Source organism: Pelobates fuscus, chromosome 1 (assembly GCF_036172605.1).
Source record: "Pelobates fuscus isolate aPelFus1 chromosome 1, aPelFus1.pri, whole genome shotgun sequence".
NCBI lineage: Eukaryota > Metazoa > Chordata > Amphibia > Anura > Pelobatidae > Pelobates > Pelobates fuscus.
The window spans coordinates 496,667,999-496,686,497 of NC_086317.1; the positions used below are offsets into that span (position 1 = coordinate 496,667,999).

At 49.5% G+C, this 18,499-nt stretch overlaps 1 protein-coding gene across 1 annotated transcript in view; it reads left to right on the forward strand.

Moving 5' to 3' along the window:
* LOC134586281 (dynein heavy chain domain-containing protein 1-like) overlaps positions 1-18,499 on the forward strand; it is a 246,596-nt gene that overhangs the window by 82,162 nt on the left and 145,935 nt on the right. Inside the window, exons 11-13 of the mRNA XM_063441768.1 lie at positions 13,608-13,710; positions 14,888-15,037; positions 15,122-15,304. Of these exons, the coding sequence (XP_063297838.1) occupies positions 13,608-13,710; positions 14,888-15,037; positions 15,122-15,304 (436 nt within the window). The remainder of the gene's footprint in view (positions 1-13,607; positions 13,711-14,887; positions 15,038-15,121; positions 15,305-18,499) is intronic.

The window sequence follows — 18,499 nt, forward strand, 5'->3', positions numbered from 1 at the left end:
TCTACTCTCCTGAGCCAGGGTATTTAACAGTGCTTCTCCCATTTGCTCATTGCCCTGTCGTGGTTCTAGCCTGTCTAGTCACTCAGCGCTCTTGTATTCCAGTTATCCCTTTGGTTCCGACCCGGCTTGTTTGTATTACCCTGCTTATCCCTGTTACCCTTTGACTCGGCTTGTTCCTCGCTTACCTGTCTTCTCGTTCCCTCGACCTCGGCTTGCCTTTGACCATTCTCTCTATCTCCGTACGTTAGTCCGGCCATGCTAAGGTCCGGTATACGTACCTTTCTACTGTCTGTACTCTGCGTGTTGGATCCCTGTCCCGATCCTGACAGTTCCTGAGCCTCCCTGGGATCTTAAACGGAGAATAGCTGTGGGACATCAGCTCTCCGCTACATTGGTTGGCAGCGGTGGGATCCAGACTCACAGAGGAACAAAGGATTAATGGAGATTGATTTTGCTACACTAAAGCGATCCACATTAAAAGTCCTTCTGGAAGCAAAGGGTATTCCAGCCAGCAGCAAAACAAAAGCAACACTTATCACTGAAGTGATGGCAGAGTACCGAACAGAGGAGAGCTTGGTCACCGAACAGAGAAATGAGACCGAAAGAACAGAACAAGAGGAGTTCCAAAGGCAAGTCCAATTCAGACTGGCATTTTATGGGGAAAACCCATCAGCGGAAATCATCTCCAAAACCATGACGGAGGTGCGAGAGTTCGTAATGCGACAAAGGAGACCGCAGACACCAGAACAAAGTCCAGCGGTGTCTGGGGTGCAAGAGGGTAAGCCAAAGATCCCATATCACGCATTTAAAATGTATGCAGAAACAGAGAAAGACATAGATGCCTTTCTCCAAGACTTTGAAAGACTGTGTGCACTACATAAAATACAGAGGGAAGACTGGGTACCCATCTTAGCAGGACGGTTATCAGGGAGGGCAGCTGAAGCCTACCGTACCATACCGGACACAGAAATCCGGAATTTTGACCGGGTGAAAGAGGTTATCTTAGCCCGATATGCTATGACCCCAGAGGCCTACCGCCGACGTTTCAGAGACTTAAAGAAAGCAGAAAAAGATTCATATGCAGAATGGGCTTGCCACTTACAAAGGGCAGCCCTCGGATGGGTACAGGCAAATCAGGCCCGGTCCATGGAGGACCTATTACAAATGCTGCTACTTGAACAGTTTTATGAGGGGGTTTCCGCTGAACTACAGGAATGGGTGCAAGACCGTAACCCAAAAACCCTCACCGAGGCGGCTCATAAGGCAGATGACTATATGGATGCTCGCAGGCAGCACAAGGCGGTGAGTGTTAAACCTACTCTGCGACCTCTAGGGGGGAACTCCTTCTCCACTAACGCTCACCCCACACCAAGACAGCTACCTCCACCAGCACCTGCAGCGGCTGCCCCGAAGTTTCGCCCAACCACTTCTGTACAATGTCACCGGTGCCAGAAGTGGGGACACTACCAGCGAGGTTGCCCGCAGTCTAGAGATCGCTCCACCTGGATCAGACCAGGGCCGCCACCCCCACCACCGAGGGCGGCGGCACATCACTATCAGGACGAGACATCCATCACCTATGGCTCTGCAGTTCCCGTTACTTCTGTGGAACAATGGGAAGTGTTGCATGAGGCCAACCCACTGCAGGCACAGGCGGATAATAGACAGCACCACAGGCAGACCATGTACCTTGAGGGAAAGCCTATGCAAGGGCTCAGGGATTCGGGAGCCACTATCACCTTGGTCCAAAGCCACTTGGTCTCTGACAGGGCTAAAACCAATAAAACTGTGGCTGTCAGGGTTGCTGCGGCTAGATACAGCACGGGTACATTTGCATTGGGGTGCGGGGTCAGGGACTGTGGAGGTGGGGCTGATGCCACAATTACCTGCTGAGGTGATCTTGGGAAACGACCTGGGCAAGCTCACCTCTGCATTTGAGCCCCAAACCACGGAGGAAGCACATCCCGTGGTCACCAGGCAACAGGCCCGCACCCAGAACCACAACACACTGCCGGAGGTCCAGGTAAGAGAACCTTCCCCTCCCTTAGATTGTGTCCCTTGGGCTCCTCCTGACGAATTTGCGGCAGAGGTAATCACTGACCCTACCCTACAGATGTATAGAGACAAAGTTACCTCTGACCAACCTGGGGCGGAGGGGGAAAGATTTGTATGGGAAAGGCAGTTACTGTACAGAGAGTCTGATAAGCAGGTAGCTGGGTCAGACCCGATTACTTTAAGGCAGCTCGTGGTACCACAGAGGTACCGAACCGAATTGCTCCGGATAGCCCACGATATTCCGCTATCCGGACATTTGGGGGTCAGTCGTACCAGATATCGGCTGACCCAAAATTTATTTTGGCCAGGAATTAGCCAAGAGGTGCGCAAGTATTGCAACACCTGCGATACGTGCCAGAGGGTAGGAAAGAGGGGGGATAAGCGCAAGGCCAAGTTACACCCATTACCTATAATTGAGGAACCGTTCCATAGAATAGCCGTGGATATCATAGGACCCCTCCGGAAACCTAGCCCATCGGGCAAAAAGTATATTTTGACGGTAGTGGATTACGCCACTCGCTACCCCGAGGCGGTAGCTTTGACCAATATCCATGCTGAGACTGTGGCTGAGGCGCTGATGCAGATTTTCTCCCGGATGGGGTTACCCAGGGAGATTATCTCGGATCAGGGTACTCAGTTCACGGCAGAAGTCACCCAACACCTCTGGAAATTTTGTAAGGTCAGGCCCATAATTAGTGCCCCCTACCATCCCCAGACCAATGGGCTCTGCGAACGGTTTAATGGCACCTTAAAACAGATGCTCCGAACCTTCGCTGAGACCCACCGAGACTGGGAACGATTCCTGCCTCACCTCTTATTCGCTTATAGGGAGGTGCCGCAGGAATCCACAGGATTTTCCCCATTTGAACTGTTGTTCGGGAGGAGGGTAAGGGGGCCGCTAGATTTAATTAGGGAACATTGGGAGGGAGACCGTAGCACAGACGGCACCCCTATCGTACCATATGTGTTGGCTCTCCGAGACCGCCTGGAAGCGCTAACTAAGACGGTGAAGGAGAACCTACAGGCGGCTCAGACGCGCCAGTGCACCTGGTACGATCAGGGCGCCAGGGACCGTAGCTTCCAGGTTGGGCAGAAAGTTTTAATTTTAAAACCTGTCCGACATGATAAGCTACAGGCCGCCTGGCAAGGCCCTTATAGAGTGGTGGAACAGAGATGTGACACCGCTTATATAATTGGCCCCTGCGCAGGGACTGGAGGGCGACGCATGATCCATGTGAACATGATGAAGCCCTACCAGGAACGCTCAGAAGAGGTGTGGCGGAACCCACCTCGCCACTGGGCATTGGAGAGGCCTGGCGGCCCGCCTCCTACCTGCTGACTATGGCCCCTGGTACAGTTGTACTTTTGAATGCAATATTTGGGCATATTGTATTTTATTGTGCGGCTACTGGCCCTTTAAGCACAGTGAATGGACTTTTATTGTACTGTGCTGGCCTTTTAAAAACAGTGTATGGACATACTGAAACTTTTTGGACAATTCCTTTTCCCCTCCCCCGGATCCATTGTTCTCCAGCAGGGTGTTGTCCCAGGGACAAGGAAAAGCCATGCTTGCAAGTGACAACAAAGGACTTCGACCTAACCGTTAAACCCCTGAACCTATTCAAGTGAATTTTGGATATGTTTGTCCCCAAGTTATTCTGGTTAAAATAATATAAGTTTTATGTATGTACGATGTTAACTCACCAAGTTATAAAAATGTATAAAAAGTGTAACTTTTCAGTTTGGAGATAATTGAGTAGATACAGTAATTGACTCAATTATCTCCTAAGCAGAGGGGAGGAATATGCTGGGTGTGTTTCTATTGTCCCATTGTGTCTGATTGGCTGCTGTACTTGCATTGTATGTGTTGTAATGTGTTTATTGGTTGTTCTGCAAAACCCTCTGAGCAGCACTATGTTTTGTGGATTGTGAATAAAAGCCAGGCTGGATGAGCCAGTCCAGAGTTCCTGTTTTAACCTCAAAGTGATGTGTCGTCTCATTATTGGGGGAAGGATTGATTGTATGCTGTTCCAGCTGACTGCTAGGAGTACAGGCCTATTCGTATGGTTCCTATTCAATGGTCTACAGCATTCATACGCTTGGGAGAATTTAAAGGTTTCTCGGATTCGGTGATTATGGTGTCTGCCAGAGTGCTTGGAGTCCTCAGGAAGCACTAGGAGCATCCATTAACGGAGGTACCCAGTCGGGGTGCCAGGTGATCAGTTACATTGGTGGCAGCGGTGGGATGGCGTCCTGGTGTGAGAGGAACAACACCCTGGAGACACAGGAATTATTATGGAGCGGCATAGAACCAGCGAGTCCCTGGACAGTGCTCCAAGTGGAAGAGGAGTTTAACTGGAGATTACAGAGCATCTTGGTCACACTGGATAAGCCGATAGCAGAGGCATCCAGGTTGGCATGCAGAGAGGATGCCCGACAGGGGATGTGGGAAGAAACCCTAGAGGGTGTCCAGCGTTGGCGAGGTGAGCGTCTCCCCAGCAAGGAGCAGCGATTACAAGCCAGAGTGGCCCTACGGATACCTATGCTGGGAGAACAGGCTCAGGAGGAATGGGTGATGCAACTTGATTCACTGGCATGGAGAGAACTGGGTCTCGAGGACGCATACCAAGCGCTACGTTGGTACGCGGTTCAGCGGGTGCCTGGAATGGCCAAATTTGGCAAACCCGAGGGTGAGGATTATAATGGCCCTGGCTTATTATGGGGGACATTTGCAGAACCAGACTTTGGGAGTGCGGCAGAGTCACGGCTTTGGGACATATTTGACTACAGAGAAGCCGTGCTGGATCTCCCTATGGCCGAGGACCTAAGGCCAGACTTGACTGAACTGGCTGTCCAGGAATGGGAGCTGGAGCAGGATTACCAACACCTGTTCAGCGCCAGTCAGTTACCATATACCCCACAAGTACCACCAGAGCAGTGGGAGATCAAACAGAATTATGCGGACTTATATGATCCAGTGACACCGCCTGTCTCTAACCTGATGGGGCTTCTGGACTGTACGCCATTGGGAGCGGTGAGTTTTGTTCCCCCTCCCCAACAACTAAGCCCGCCAGCAGGAGACCTGCATTTAGTACCTCCTACTGCCCAACCAGCCCCAGAAATGGGGGACCTTATCGACTGGTCCTGGGAAGACCCACAGATGGCAGGTGGAGATGGGACCGTGGTCTCTCTGCCGGCCCTACAGGGAGGCTGGGCAGTTGGCCCAGATCCCCAGCAGCAGTGTGTATTACAGGGGGCTGAAGGTGCCATCCTTGCTCCCCAGCGGCAGCTTAACACACCAAGGGGAGACAGTAAGCCCCACACCAGCACAGATGGGACCGTGGTCTCTGTGCCCAAGCTACAGGGAGCTGAAGGAGATGTCCTTGCTCCCCAGCGGCAGTCTACGGTTCAGGGAGAGGGGTTTGTTATTCCCTCTCCCCAGCGGCAGCGCAGCTCACCAAGGGGAGACGGTAAGCCCCTCACCAGCGCAGATGGGACCGTGGTCTCTGCGCCCTGCCTACAGGGAGTACATAGGGTCAGCCCTGCTCCCCAGCGGCTGAAAGTGTGTAAGGGAGAGGAGTTGGTTACCCCCTCTCCCCAGCGGCAGCTTAGCACACCAAGGGGAGACAGTAAGCCCCACACCAGCGCAGATGGGACCGTGGTCTCTGCGCCCAAGCTACAGGGAGTACGGATGGTCAGCCAGGCTCCCCAGCGGCTGGAAGTGGGTAAGGGAGAGGAGTTTATTACCCCCTCTCCCCAGCGGCAGCCTGGCCCACCAAGGGGAGACAGTAAACCCCACAACAGCGCAGATGGGACCGTGGTCTCTGCGCCCAATCTACAGGGAGTACGGATGGTCAGTCCTGCTCCCCAGCGGCAGAATATTTTACCGGGTGGGGAGAGTCTTGTTTCCCCTCCCCAGCGGCAGCCTAGCCCACCAAAGGGAGACAGTAAGCCCCACAACGGTGCAGATGGGACAGTAGTCTCTGCACCTGCACCACTGGAGATATGGACAGTCTGTCCTGGCCCCCAACAACAGGACAATGTATTGGAAGAGAAGGCAGTTTGTTTTCCCCTACTACAAGAGAGGTCGTCACAGGGAGAGGAGCCTGTTACCCCTTCTCCCCAGCAACAGCTTTGTCCAACCAGGAGAGAGAGCACCCTGGTTACCTTTCCACCAGACTATGGATTTCAATCTGGACACATGTGGCAGGAGAACACCGGGACAGCTACACCGGGTGAGAAAAGCCGACCGACTATCAGAGCCCCAGACCGATTGAAGGTCTGGAGTCTGGATAGTCTCAATGGGAAAGGGGAGAAATGTGGCGGAACCCACCTCGCCACTGGGCATTGGAGAGGCCTGGCGGCCCGCCTCCTACCTGCTGACTATGGCCCCTGGTACAGTTGTACTTTTGAATGCAATATTTGGGCATATTGTATTTTATTGTGCGGCTACTGGCCCTTTAAGCACAGTGAATGGACTTTTATTGTACTGTGCTGGCCTTTTAAAAACAGTGTATGGACATACTGAAACTTTTTGGACAATTCCTTTTCCCCTCCCCCGGATCCATTGTTCTCCAGCAGGGTGTTGTCCCAGGGACAAGGAAAAGCCATGCTTGCAAGTGACAACAAAGGACTTCGACCTAACCGTTAAACCCCTGAACCTATTCAAGTGAATTTTGGATATGTTTGTCCCCAAGTTATTCTGGTTAAAATAATATAAGTTTTATGTATGTACGATGTTAACTCACCAAGTTATAAAAATGTATAAAAAGTGTAACTTTTCAGTTTGGAGATAATTGAGTAGATACAGTAATTGACTCAATTATCTCCTAAGCAGAGGGGAGGAATATGCTGGGTGTGTTTCTATTGTCCCATTGTGTCTGATTGGCTGCTGTACTTGCATTGTATGTGTTGTAATGTGTTTATTGGTTGTTCTGCAAAACCCTCTGAGCAGCACTATGTTTTGTGGATTGTGAATAAAAGCCAGGCTGGATGAGCCAGTCCAGAGTTCCTGTTTTAACCTCAAAGTGATGTGTCGTCTCATTATTGGGGGAAGGATTGATTGTATGCTGTTCCAGCTGACTGCTAGGAGTACAGGCCTATTCGTATGGTTCCTATTCAATGGTCTACAGCATTCATACGCTTGGGAGAATTTAAAGGTTTCTCGGATTCGGTGATTATGGTGTCTGCCAGAGTGCTTGGAGTCCTCAGGAAGCACTAGGAGCATCCATTAACGGAGGTACCCAGTCGGGGTGCCAGGTGATCAGTTACAAGAGGTGACGGCTATTTGTGCACCCACCTCTGAAGAATGTGACAGCTTGCCCCTTCCCGATCTGCTGGGAGACGGACAGCTATCTGGAGGTTTAGGGGAGGTTGTCCTGGGGGATCGGTTGAGTCCACAGGAGCGTATCGAGGTACAGCAACTCCTACAAGAAAAGCAGGAAACCTTTTCTAATATACCTGGATACACCCCTCTGGCTACCCACCGAGTAGAGACCCCAGGGCAACTCCCCATGCGCCAGACCCCGTACCGCATACCTGAAGCGGTGCGGGAAAATATGCGCAAAGAGATTGAGGAGATGATACAGCTAGGGGTAATTGAACCCTCAGATAGCCCCTGGGCATCTCCCGTGGTCCTCGTGCCAAAACGGGACGGTACGACACGTTTTTGCGTGGATTACAGGAGACTGAACGAAAAGACTGTATCTGACGCCTATCCTATGCCGAGGATAGATGAGTTGCTAGACCGGATGGCCAGAGGCCAATATCTTAACACTATTGATCTGTGTAAAGGATATTGGCAGATACCCTTGGCCCCGGACACCATCCCTAAGTCCGCCTTTGTCACCCCATTCGGCTTGTACCAATTCAAGGTCATGCCGTTTGGGATGAAAAACGCGCCGGCTACCTTCCAGCGGATGGTGGACCGCCTCCTAGATGGGTTCCAAGACTATACCTGCGCCTATCTCGACGATATTGCCATATTCAGCAATACCTGGCAGGAGCACTTGGCCCATATAGGAGCGGTTCTAGACCGAATCAGGGAAGCCGGTTTGACCCTGAAACCAGCTAAATGTAGCATTGGGATGGCCGAGGTACAGTACCTAGGCCATCGAGTGGGCTGTGGCAAACAGAAGCCAGAACCAGCCAAGGTAGAGGCGGTAGCCCAGTGGCCTACCCCTAAGACTAAAACCCAGGTGTTGGCGTTCCTAGGGACAGCGGGGTACTACACGAAGTTTGTCCCCAATTATAGTGCCCTGGCCAAACCCCTCACTGACCTGACCCGTAAAAACCTTCCCCGCCAAGTAACCTGGACCCCGGAGTGTGAACAGGCATTCCAACATCTGAAAAATGCACTTGTTAATGCCCCTGTCTTGGCCGCTCCCAATCCAACTAAACGTTTTCTTGTACACACAGACGCTTCTATGTTTGGATTGGGGGCAGTACTGAGCCAAGTCGGGGCCGATGGCGGAGAACATCCAGTGGCTTACATCAGTCGCAAACTACTACCCCAAGAAGGAAGCTACGCCGCCATCGAGAAGGAATGCCTGGCTGTGGTGTGGGCCTTGAAGAAGTTGCAACCGTATTTATATGGACAGGCTTTTTCCCTGCTCACGGATCACAACCCGTTAGTCTGGCTGAACCGGGTGGCTGGGGACAATGCCAGGCTGCTGCGCTGGAGTTTGGCGCTGCAGCCTTTTGACTTTAACATTCAGTACCGCCCGGGTAAGCAAAATGGAAATGCTGACGGGTTGTAACGACAAACTGATCTGGAGAAATGATCCGTGAGCACCCCGGACATCCCCAAGCCGATCCGTATGGGATCAGACTGTGTATGCCGGCTTGTGGGCAAGGGGGAGCAGTGTAGCGGAATGCCGTAAGCCTGTCCTATAATTCACCTGTGTAACTATATGTGTGCTGTATATTCATGCCTGTATGTATAAGTTAGTATGTGGGTTCGGTGGTTCCATGAGAATGAAACTACCGAACCATTAGATCTTGGTTGCTGATGCCTGGGTGGCCGCTTTTCGGGATACGAACCACGTGCGACGGCCATCTTACGTATCAAAATCGCAGCGGTGTTTGGTCGTCGAGTGTCTGGAACTCAAATCGGACGCTCAAACAACCGAACACCGCTGAGACCTCCAGAGCTCCGTAACTACCGAACGGGGAGGGACCTAGCAAAGCCCCATTCGGTAGAAACCAAGTGCCGATCGAGGGAACTGTAATGCAGGGGAATTTAGGTATGGAGGGCTAAGACTATTATGTATTTTATCTGCCGGATGGAGACCGACCGCAGGGCCCAAACATATGGAACCCTTTTCGGCTACCACCTCGTGTGCGGTCGGTCAAACTTCACCCTCCACCTAACTACCGAACCCCTGGTCCGATCTGGGTGAATTTTGGATATATTGTTCACCCAGATCAGGGCTACCTAGCGGTACCCTAATATTAATGTTATGTGTTGGTTTAGGGGTACATCCATGTTTGGGGTAAAACACTGTGTAAGTTAAGGGGATTATGCGTCACCCTGAGGGGAGGAGATGTGTGGGAGGTAACATTTACAGTATTGGTTACTGTCCTAATTGATGAAAACCCCTCCCTTGCATGGGAGCATGCTTTATAAGGAACCCTGGAATAAAGATTGTTAGTTTTGCTCCTGAAACTGTGTGTCGTCCAGTTATTGCAATTGCTGTTGGGATATTTCTGTATCTTTTTACCTGCTGGAAACTCTGCTTGTGGATTTACTATTGCCTTGTTCCTGAGCCTCCCTGGGATCTTAAACGGAGAATAGCTGTGGGACATCAGCTCTCCTGCTACACCCGCTACATCCTCCTCACACCGACAGATATCCCATACCCTGCTGTCATTATCCTCCTCACACCAACAGATATCCTATACCCTGCTGTCATTATCCTCCTCACCAACAGATATCCTATACCCTGCTGTCATTATCCTCCTCACACCGACAGATATCCCATACCCTGCTGTCATTATCCTCCTCACACTCACATACCTTGCTGTCATTACCCTCCTCACACCCTTCTAACACCCCTGCTGTCATTACCCTCCTCACACCCACAGATATACCATACCCTGCTGTCATTACCCTCCTCACACCCAAAGATACACCATACGGTGCTGCCATTACCCTCCTCACACTCACAGATATCCCACACCCTGTTGTCATTATCCTTATCACACCCACAGATTCATTACCCTGCTGTCATTACCCTCCTCACACCCATAGATACCCCATACCCTGCTGTCATTACCCTCCTCACACCGACAGATATCCCATACTCTGTCATGATCCTCATCACACCCACAGATATCCCATACCCTGCTGTCATTATCCTCATCACACCCACAGCTATCCCATACCCCATACACTGCTGTCATTACCTGTGGCGAAACCAACCTCGCCACTGTGAACTGGAGAAGCCTGGTTGTTAGCCTCCTGCCCTGCGACTATGGCCCTGCAGGTTAAACCTTTTATTTTACCTGCAGAATGGTTTATTTGTGCCTTTCTGCGTACTGTTAAAGCCATGCTACCCCAGATAGCTATGCCATGGAGCCCAGCCGTATACTGAAAGACTATATGAAAGACTTTGGCTCCGTGGCGATTGAACTGGATGTATGTGATCTGAGCACCATTCGGTAATAATGTGTGCTCAGATCTAAGCTATCTGGGGATATGTAGAATGTATATGTTTTATGTACTAAATGTACCAGTATGTATTTTTATGTATTTTATTGTCCTTTGTCTGCCATGTGTGTAATGGAGTTTGCCTCTGTCCTTGGAGATAATTGGATTCCTTCCCAATTATCTCCAGGCCAGAGGGGAGGGATTGTTGCTGGGTGTGTTTTACGGTTCTCCTGTAAATGATTGGTTGTACTGTGCCCCACCCTGTGGGATGTCCCCTTGCATGGGGACTTGCATAAAAGCCAGTGTGTGGCCATTACAGAGAGTTCCTGCTTAACCCTCAAAGTGAAGTGTTGTCTCATTCTTGGGGGGAATTTGACTGTATGCCGATTGCCAGGAGTGTAAGCTGTTCGTATGGCTTTTCCTGTTTGGCTGCTTCCAGGGTTCGTGTGTCTCTTGTTCGGGAGTTGGTGAATACGTGCAGTTTGCAGTTCCGGAGATTGGTGATTGTAGTAGCTGCCTGTGTATCTGGAAAGGTGGATTATCGCCTAAATGGTTTTTATCCCCTTGTGAGCGAAACGGTCCGTTACATTACCCTCCTCACACTCACAGATATCCCATACTCTGTCATGATCCTCATCACACCCACAGATATCCCATACCCTGCTGTCATTATCCTCATCACACCCACAGCAATCCCATACCCTACTGTCACTTTTCTCCTCACACTCACAGATATCCCATACACCCACAGATACCCCATACCCTGCCTTCATCACCCTCCTCACACCCACAGATATCCCATACCCTGCTGTCATTATCCTCATCGCACCCACAGGTATCCCATACCCTGCTATCATTACCCTCCTCACACCCACAGATATCCCATACCCTGCTGTCATTACCCTCATCACACCCACAGTTATCCCATACCTTCATCACCCTCCTGTGATACCCCACAGATATCCCAGACCCTGCTGTCATTATCCTCATCGCACCCACAGGTATCCCATACCCTGCTGTCATTACCCTCATCACACCCACAGGTATCCCATACCTTCCTTCACACTCACAGATATCCCATACCCTGCTGTCATTACCCTCCTCACACCCACAGATATCCCATACCGTGCTGTCATTACCCTCATCACACCCACAGATATCCCATACCCTGCCTTCATTACCCTCCTCACACTCACAGATACCCAATACCCTGCTGTCATTACCCTCCTCACACCCACAGATATCCCATACCTTGCTGTCATTACCCTCCTCACACCCACAGATATCCCATACCCTGCTGTCGTTATCCTCCTCACACCCACAGATATCCCATACCTTGCTGTCATTACCCTCCTCACACCCACAGATATCCCATACCCTGCTGTCATTACCCTCCTCACACCCACAGATATCCCATACCCTGCTGTCATTACCCTCCTCACACCCACAGATATCCCATACCCTGCTGTCATTACCCTCCTCACACCCACAGATATCCCATACCCTGCTGTCATTACCCTCATCACACCCACAGGTATCCCATACCCTGCCTTCATCACCCTCCTCAGACCCACAGATATCCCATACCCTGCTGTCATTATCCTCATCGCACCCACAGGTATCCCATACCCTGCTGTCATTACCCTCATCACACCCACAGTTATCCCATACCTTCATCACCCTCCTCACATCCACAGATATCCCAGACCCTGCTGTCATTATCCTCATCGCACCCACAGGTATCCCATACCCTGCTGTCATTACCCTCATCACACCCACAGGTATCCCATACCCTGCTGTCATTATCCTCCTCACACCCACAGATACCCCATACCCTTCTGTCATTACTCTCCTCGCACCCACAGATACCCCATACCCTGCTGTCATTACTCTCCTCACACCCACAGATATCCTATACCCTGCTGTCATTACTCTCCTCGCACCCACAGATACCCCATACCCTGCTGTCATTACTCTCCTCACACCCACAGATATCACATACCCTGCTGTCATTATCCTCCTCACACCCACAGATACCCCATACCCTGCTGTCATTACTCTCCTTGCACCCACAGCTATCCCATACCCTGCTGTCATTACTCTCCTCGCACCCACAGATATCCCATACCCTGCTGTCATTACTCTCCTCGCACCCACAGATATCCCATACCCTGCTGTCATTACTCTCCTCGCACCCACAGATATCCCATACCCTGCTGTCATTACTCTCCTCGCACCCACAGATATCCCATACCCTGCTGTCATTACTCTCCTAACACCCACAGATACCCCATACCCTGCTGTCATTACTCTCCTCGCACCCACAGATATCCCATACCCTGCTGTCATTATCCTCCTCACACCCACAGATATCCCATACCATGCTGTCATTATCCTCCTCACACCCACAGATATCCCATACCCTGCTGTCATTACTCTCCTCGCACCCACAGATATCCCATACCCTGCTGTCATTACTCTCCTCGCACCCACAGATACCCCATACCCTGCTGTCATTACTCTCCTCGCACCCACAGATATCCCATACCCTGCTGTCATTACTCTCCTCGCACCCACAGATACCCCATACCCTGCTGTCATTACTCTCCTCACACCCACAGATATCCCATACCCTGCTGTCATTACTCTCCTCGCACCCACAGATACCCCATACCCTGCTGTCATTACTCTCCTCACACCCACAGATATCCCATACCCTGCTGTCATTACTCTCCTCGCACCCACAGATACCCCATACCCTGCTGTCATTACTCTCCTCACACCCACAGATATCCCATACCCTGCTGTCATTACTCTCCTCGCACCCACAGATATCCCATACCCTGCTGCCATTATTATAAGGAGTAGAAATATTTATACTTGTTGGTTTTGTCTTTAACAGACTCCAGACTGCCCTTTTCCATGTTCAAGAAGTATATACTGAGCAGGATCAATGTTCTAAGAATATATCTGTTATTACCCAATGTATCCAGGACACTGATAAGGTACTCTATTTGCATGAATTCTCTCTGTGTACAGCGCTATGGAATTTGTTGGTGCTTCATAAATGATAATGATAATAAACAAATTAATTTTGTTTCTGACAATTGGTTTAAGTTTATTATTAAGAATAATAAGTTGGACAAATGTATTTACTACATATGACATTTTGCAGACGTGTCATTTTTTTTTTTTTTTTTTACATTCTAGCAGTATTCCCAAAAATACCATTCGATTCCTACAAATAGCCATGAGCAGTGTGTAGGAAGGTTTCTTTTAGATTTCCCGTTGCTTATCTTAGCATTCATCTTTCTGTGCTATTTTATCCTGCATTTCTGTGTATATCTAGCAGTGTGGGTGGCTTCCCTGGGGTCCAGCGTGGACAATGCTGGTCAGGTACAGGTCAAGGACAGTAGCTGCAACAGCCGCTGCAGGCTGCTCTACTCCAGTGTGGATTCCCATTCACAAGTGCTGGGAGGAAGTGATCTATGATCACTTTCTCTACGTGCTACAATGCATAAATTGAGGATTGTTCTTCACCACCTTTTCGTATTAGCAGATATCTGAAGTTTCACTGAGACTCCTGATAGGACAGAGCCTGTTTGGCTCTAACAGCTTCGAGTGCCGTACAAATACACCTTGAGTGCCGTGCATGGCACTCGTGCCGTAGGTTGCCTACCCCTGGTTTAGACATTAATGGCTGTGTGTTGTTATTTTGAGGGGACAGCAAATGTACCCTGTTATACAGGCTGTACACTAACTAGTTTACATTGTAGTAGAGTGTCATTTCTTCAGTGTTGTCACATGAAAAGATATAAAAAAATAATTACAAAAATGTGAGGGGTGTACTAACTTTTGTGAGATACTGTATATGTTTTAAATAAATGCTGTGGCCTGTTTTATCCAACATTGGTGTCTGTCATTATTAGGGATTTAAAGGTGGGTTATGTGGTGGTTATCTCATCTAGTGCCCACTACGTACATACATGTATGTTGCATTAAAAGCAGGTGGGCCATTTCTTGAGTATTGTGTCTCCTACTGTAAAAGGCATCTTTCACAAAATAGCATCAACTCATTAGAATTCCCAAAGGACAAGCTGTTCCCTTTTTATCAGTAATTTGCTATGTATCTCCTTGTCTTATTCTTTGTGCAGTTAGTAAGATACAATGGTGTCTTTGCAGGATGTGCAGCGCTGGAGACAGCAGGTGGAGAAGGTGCGAGGAGCACTGTGTAAGGTGAGGGAGCAGTGTCAGTCATTGGACTCGATGAAGGAGTTCTGTGGTGCCCAGGTGAGCAGTGTAAAGAGCCAGAGATTGCGTGAGCTGGATGAGGTAAGAAAGTCTCCTGTATTCCCTACGAAGTTTCTCACACTGCTTCCCTCACCTTAAAACATCACTTTTGTTTTCTTATTGCAGGCGTGGCTCCAGTGGGCCACGGTGCAAAGCCAGCTGAAAATGTCAGACCTTGAGGAAATAAAAAGTTACAGGGCTCCTCCGTCACTTGTGGTCATGGTAACTGATGCCCTCTGTATACTGTTTGAGAAGGAGCCAGGCTGGGAAAATGCCAGACTTCTAATTGGACAGGATGAATTGTATCAGGTAATTAGTATTATTTCTGCTGCACGTTACAGTTATAAAATGGGATATTTAACAATTGACATACAATCTATGAGGAAGGGACACAGGGATTGATGGATAAGATGCCCGTGTGTGAAATAATCTGGTAAACGTGAGGTGTGGGAAAGCTGACCAGTGGCAGGAGAGACAGTGAGCTGGGCTATGGAGGATAGGAAACTGATGAGGGCATTTAAATGAGAGAAATGTCACACAGGAAGATGGTAAGGTTTCAGGAAGAGGTGAATTTTCAGTGACTGCTCTTATAGACAGGAGGCTGGGGGAGAGTTTGATGGCACGGAGTAACAAATTCTAAAGGCAAAATCTTGCAGATGAGAGTTGGCAATGCAGGAACGAGAATATGTTAGAAGAAGGTCATTTGCAGAGCAAAGGGAATGAAAAGGGGTATGTTTGTTGAGTAAAGAAGAAATGCAAGGAGGAGAGGAGTTAGTGAAGGCTGTATAGGGTTCTGTTAGCATCTGGAATTGGATCCTGAAGCCTACTTTGAAGTTGCTATTGTTGAGATGCTGTTATTATTGACAAAGAGGAGAGGTGTGATCAGTCAGGGAAATGAGCCTGGTTGCCGCATTCATTACAGACTTGGCGGGCATGGCGGGTATTTGGGAGGTCGATGAGTATTGAGTTGCATTAGTCAAGAAACGAGTGCATGAACAAATGCCTTAGTTGTATCTTGAGCTAGGAGCAAATGTGGGCAATATGTCTAAGGTTAAAGTTACAGGATTTAGAGACAGACGGGATATGAGCAGAAAAGGTAAGACCCGAGTCAAAAGTGAGCTTGAGAGGTTTGAGTAATAGGTATCTTATTGACGTGCAGGAAAAATAAGAGGAGGACTATTTGAGGGGGGATGGATAAGGAGTTCAATTTTAGAAAGATTAAGTTTTATAAAATTGAAATACATCCAGTTAATGATGGTAGAGAGGCAGTTTGTAACACGTTCCAAGTCAGCAGGAAATCTGTGTATCATCAGCATATAGATGGTAATGATAGGCGTCTTTAGAACAGGTGCCCAAAATTGCACAGCATATTCAAGGTGTGGTCTTACCAGCGATTTATAAAGAGGCAAAATTATATTTTCATCCCGAGAATTTATGCCTCTATTTATACATGACAAAACCTTACTGGCCTTAGCAACTGCAGATTGACATTGCGTATTGCTGCCTAATTTGTTGTTGTAACGGACCGTTTCAGCATAAAAGGGGAAAAATCCGTTTAGGCGATAATCCCCTTTTTGAGAGACAGGCACAGCTACTGCAGAACACCAAACTCCCGATCTGGATACAAGATAACACTCCGAACTGGAACAGCTGAACAAGAAAAGCATACAATCCGCTTACACTCCTGGCAGTCAGCTTACAATCCAATTCCCCCCAAGAACGAGACGACACTTAATTTTGAGGGTTAAACAGGAACTCTGGATTGGCTCATCCAGCCTGGCTTTTATTTCCAACTCACACATACAGGCCACACCCAGGGGGAGGCATAAAAGAACCAATCACATAGATGTTACCTCCCACACATCCCCTCCCCTTAGTGTGACACATAATCCCATTATGCATACAGTTTAAAATATACTTTTACACAACTTTCATAACTTTAAAACCATACATCACATTCACATAAAAATACATATCCACAATCAATCCATTCAGGAGAACAACATATTAAAAAATGGCATGAATCCGACCAGGGGATCAAAAGTTACTAAAAGTATCTTTTGTCCCTTACTAGCCGCATGGCAAACCGGTTTAGACAGGTTTTACATAGGCCTCTATCCTGGAGACAAAGAGGAAAGTAATCCAATTACCCAGGGCTAGAAGCAGACTCCATTAACCACATGGTTACAGAAAGACATAAAACACTTTAAAATACAGAAAGTTACTTTTTATCTATAACACACAGACATTTCACATATCCCCAGATAGCTGGGATCTGAGCGCACAAAACTACCGAATAGCGCGCAGATCATATTCACACAGTACAATTGCCATGGAGCTAAAGTCTTTCCCATAGTCTTTCATTATATGAATAGGCTCCATGGTATAGCTATATAGGGTATCACATTCCCATTAAGTCTGGTCCATAGTCCAAAGGCAGCAGGCGGGCAACCAGGCTTCTCCAGTTCACAGTGGCGAAGTTGGTTTCGCCACAATTCTCCCCTTTACCAATTAGACTAACAGGGTACCTGACCTCCTGCCGGTCAGTGCCCTGGTTAGTCCAGCAACCCACCCACAAAACAGAAATAGTAGAGCAGCCCACCCACAATAAATAGTTACTACACCTGGGTGAGGGAGGATCTTGTCCGGGTTCAGGTGCCTCACCACGGCTGTGTGGGGGGCTGGTAGGCTGCCTTGGTGGGTTGCTGAGGGGGCAGAGACCAGCGGTACTCTGTCCTGTTGCCAGCACTACCACGGGAGTAGTCTGGTTGGAGCCTGGTTGCTGGAGACCGACTGTCTCCCCTTTGGATATATCGCTCGGTGGCTGGGGAACAGGACCGACCGTCCCTACCCCTGGTGCTGTAAGTGCAGAGACTACGGTCCCATCTGCACAGCTGTGGGGCTTAACATCTCCCCTTGATGGGTTAGGCTGCCGCTGGAGAGAGGGTGTAACAAGCTCCTCTCTCTGGACGGTAAACTGCCGCTGGGGAGGGGGGTTAGCAGGCTCCTCTCCCTGCCACTCTCTCTGCTGGTGGAAAGGGAGACCAGCTGTCTCCCCTTTCATTCTCTTGTCCTGCTGCTGGGGTGCGAGACTGACTGTCTCTGCTCCCTGCAGGACACACTGCCGCTGGGGAGGAAGGACGGCACCTTCTGCTCCCTGGGTTACACACTGCCGCTGAGGAGGATGGACGACACCATCAGCTCCCTGGGGTACACACTGCCGTTGGGGAGGAAGGACTGCACCTTCTGCTCCCTGGGTTACACACTGCCGCTGGGGAGGATGGACGACACCATCAGCTCCCTGGGGTACACACTGCCTGTAACGGAACCGCTGGCACCCCGACCGGGTACCCTCCGCTGACGGATGCTCCTAGTGCTTTCCGAGGTCTCCAAGCACTCCACCAGACACCATAACCACTGTAGACTCCCACGAACCGCCGCAGCTTGGTTGGGGTCTCGCCACGCTACCCACTCTGGACCCAAGACCAGGGTCTAGCTTCCAGT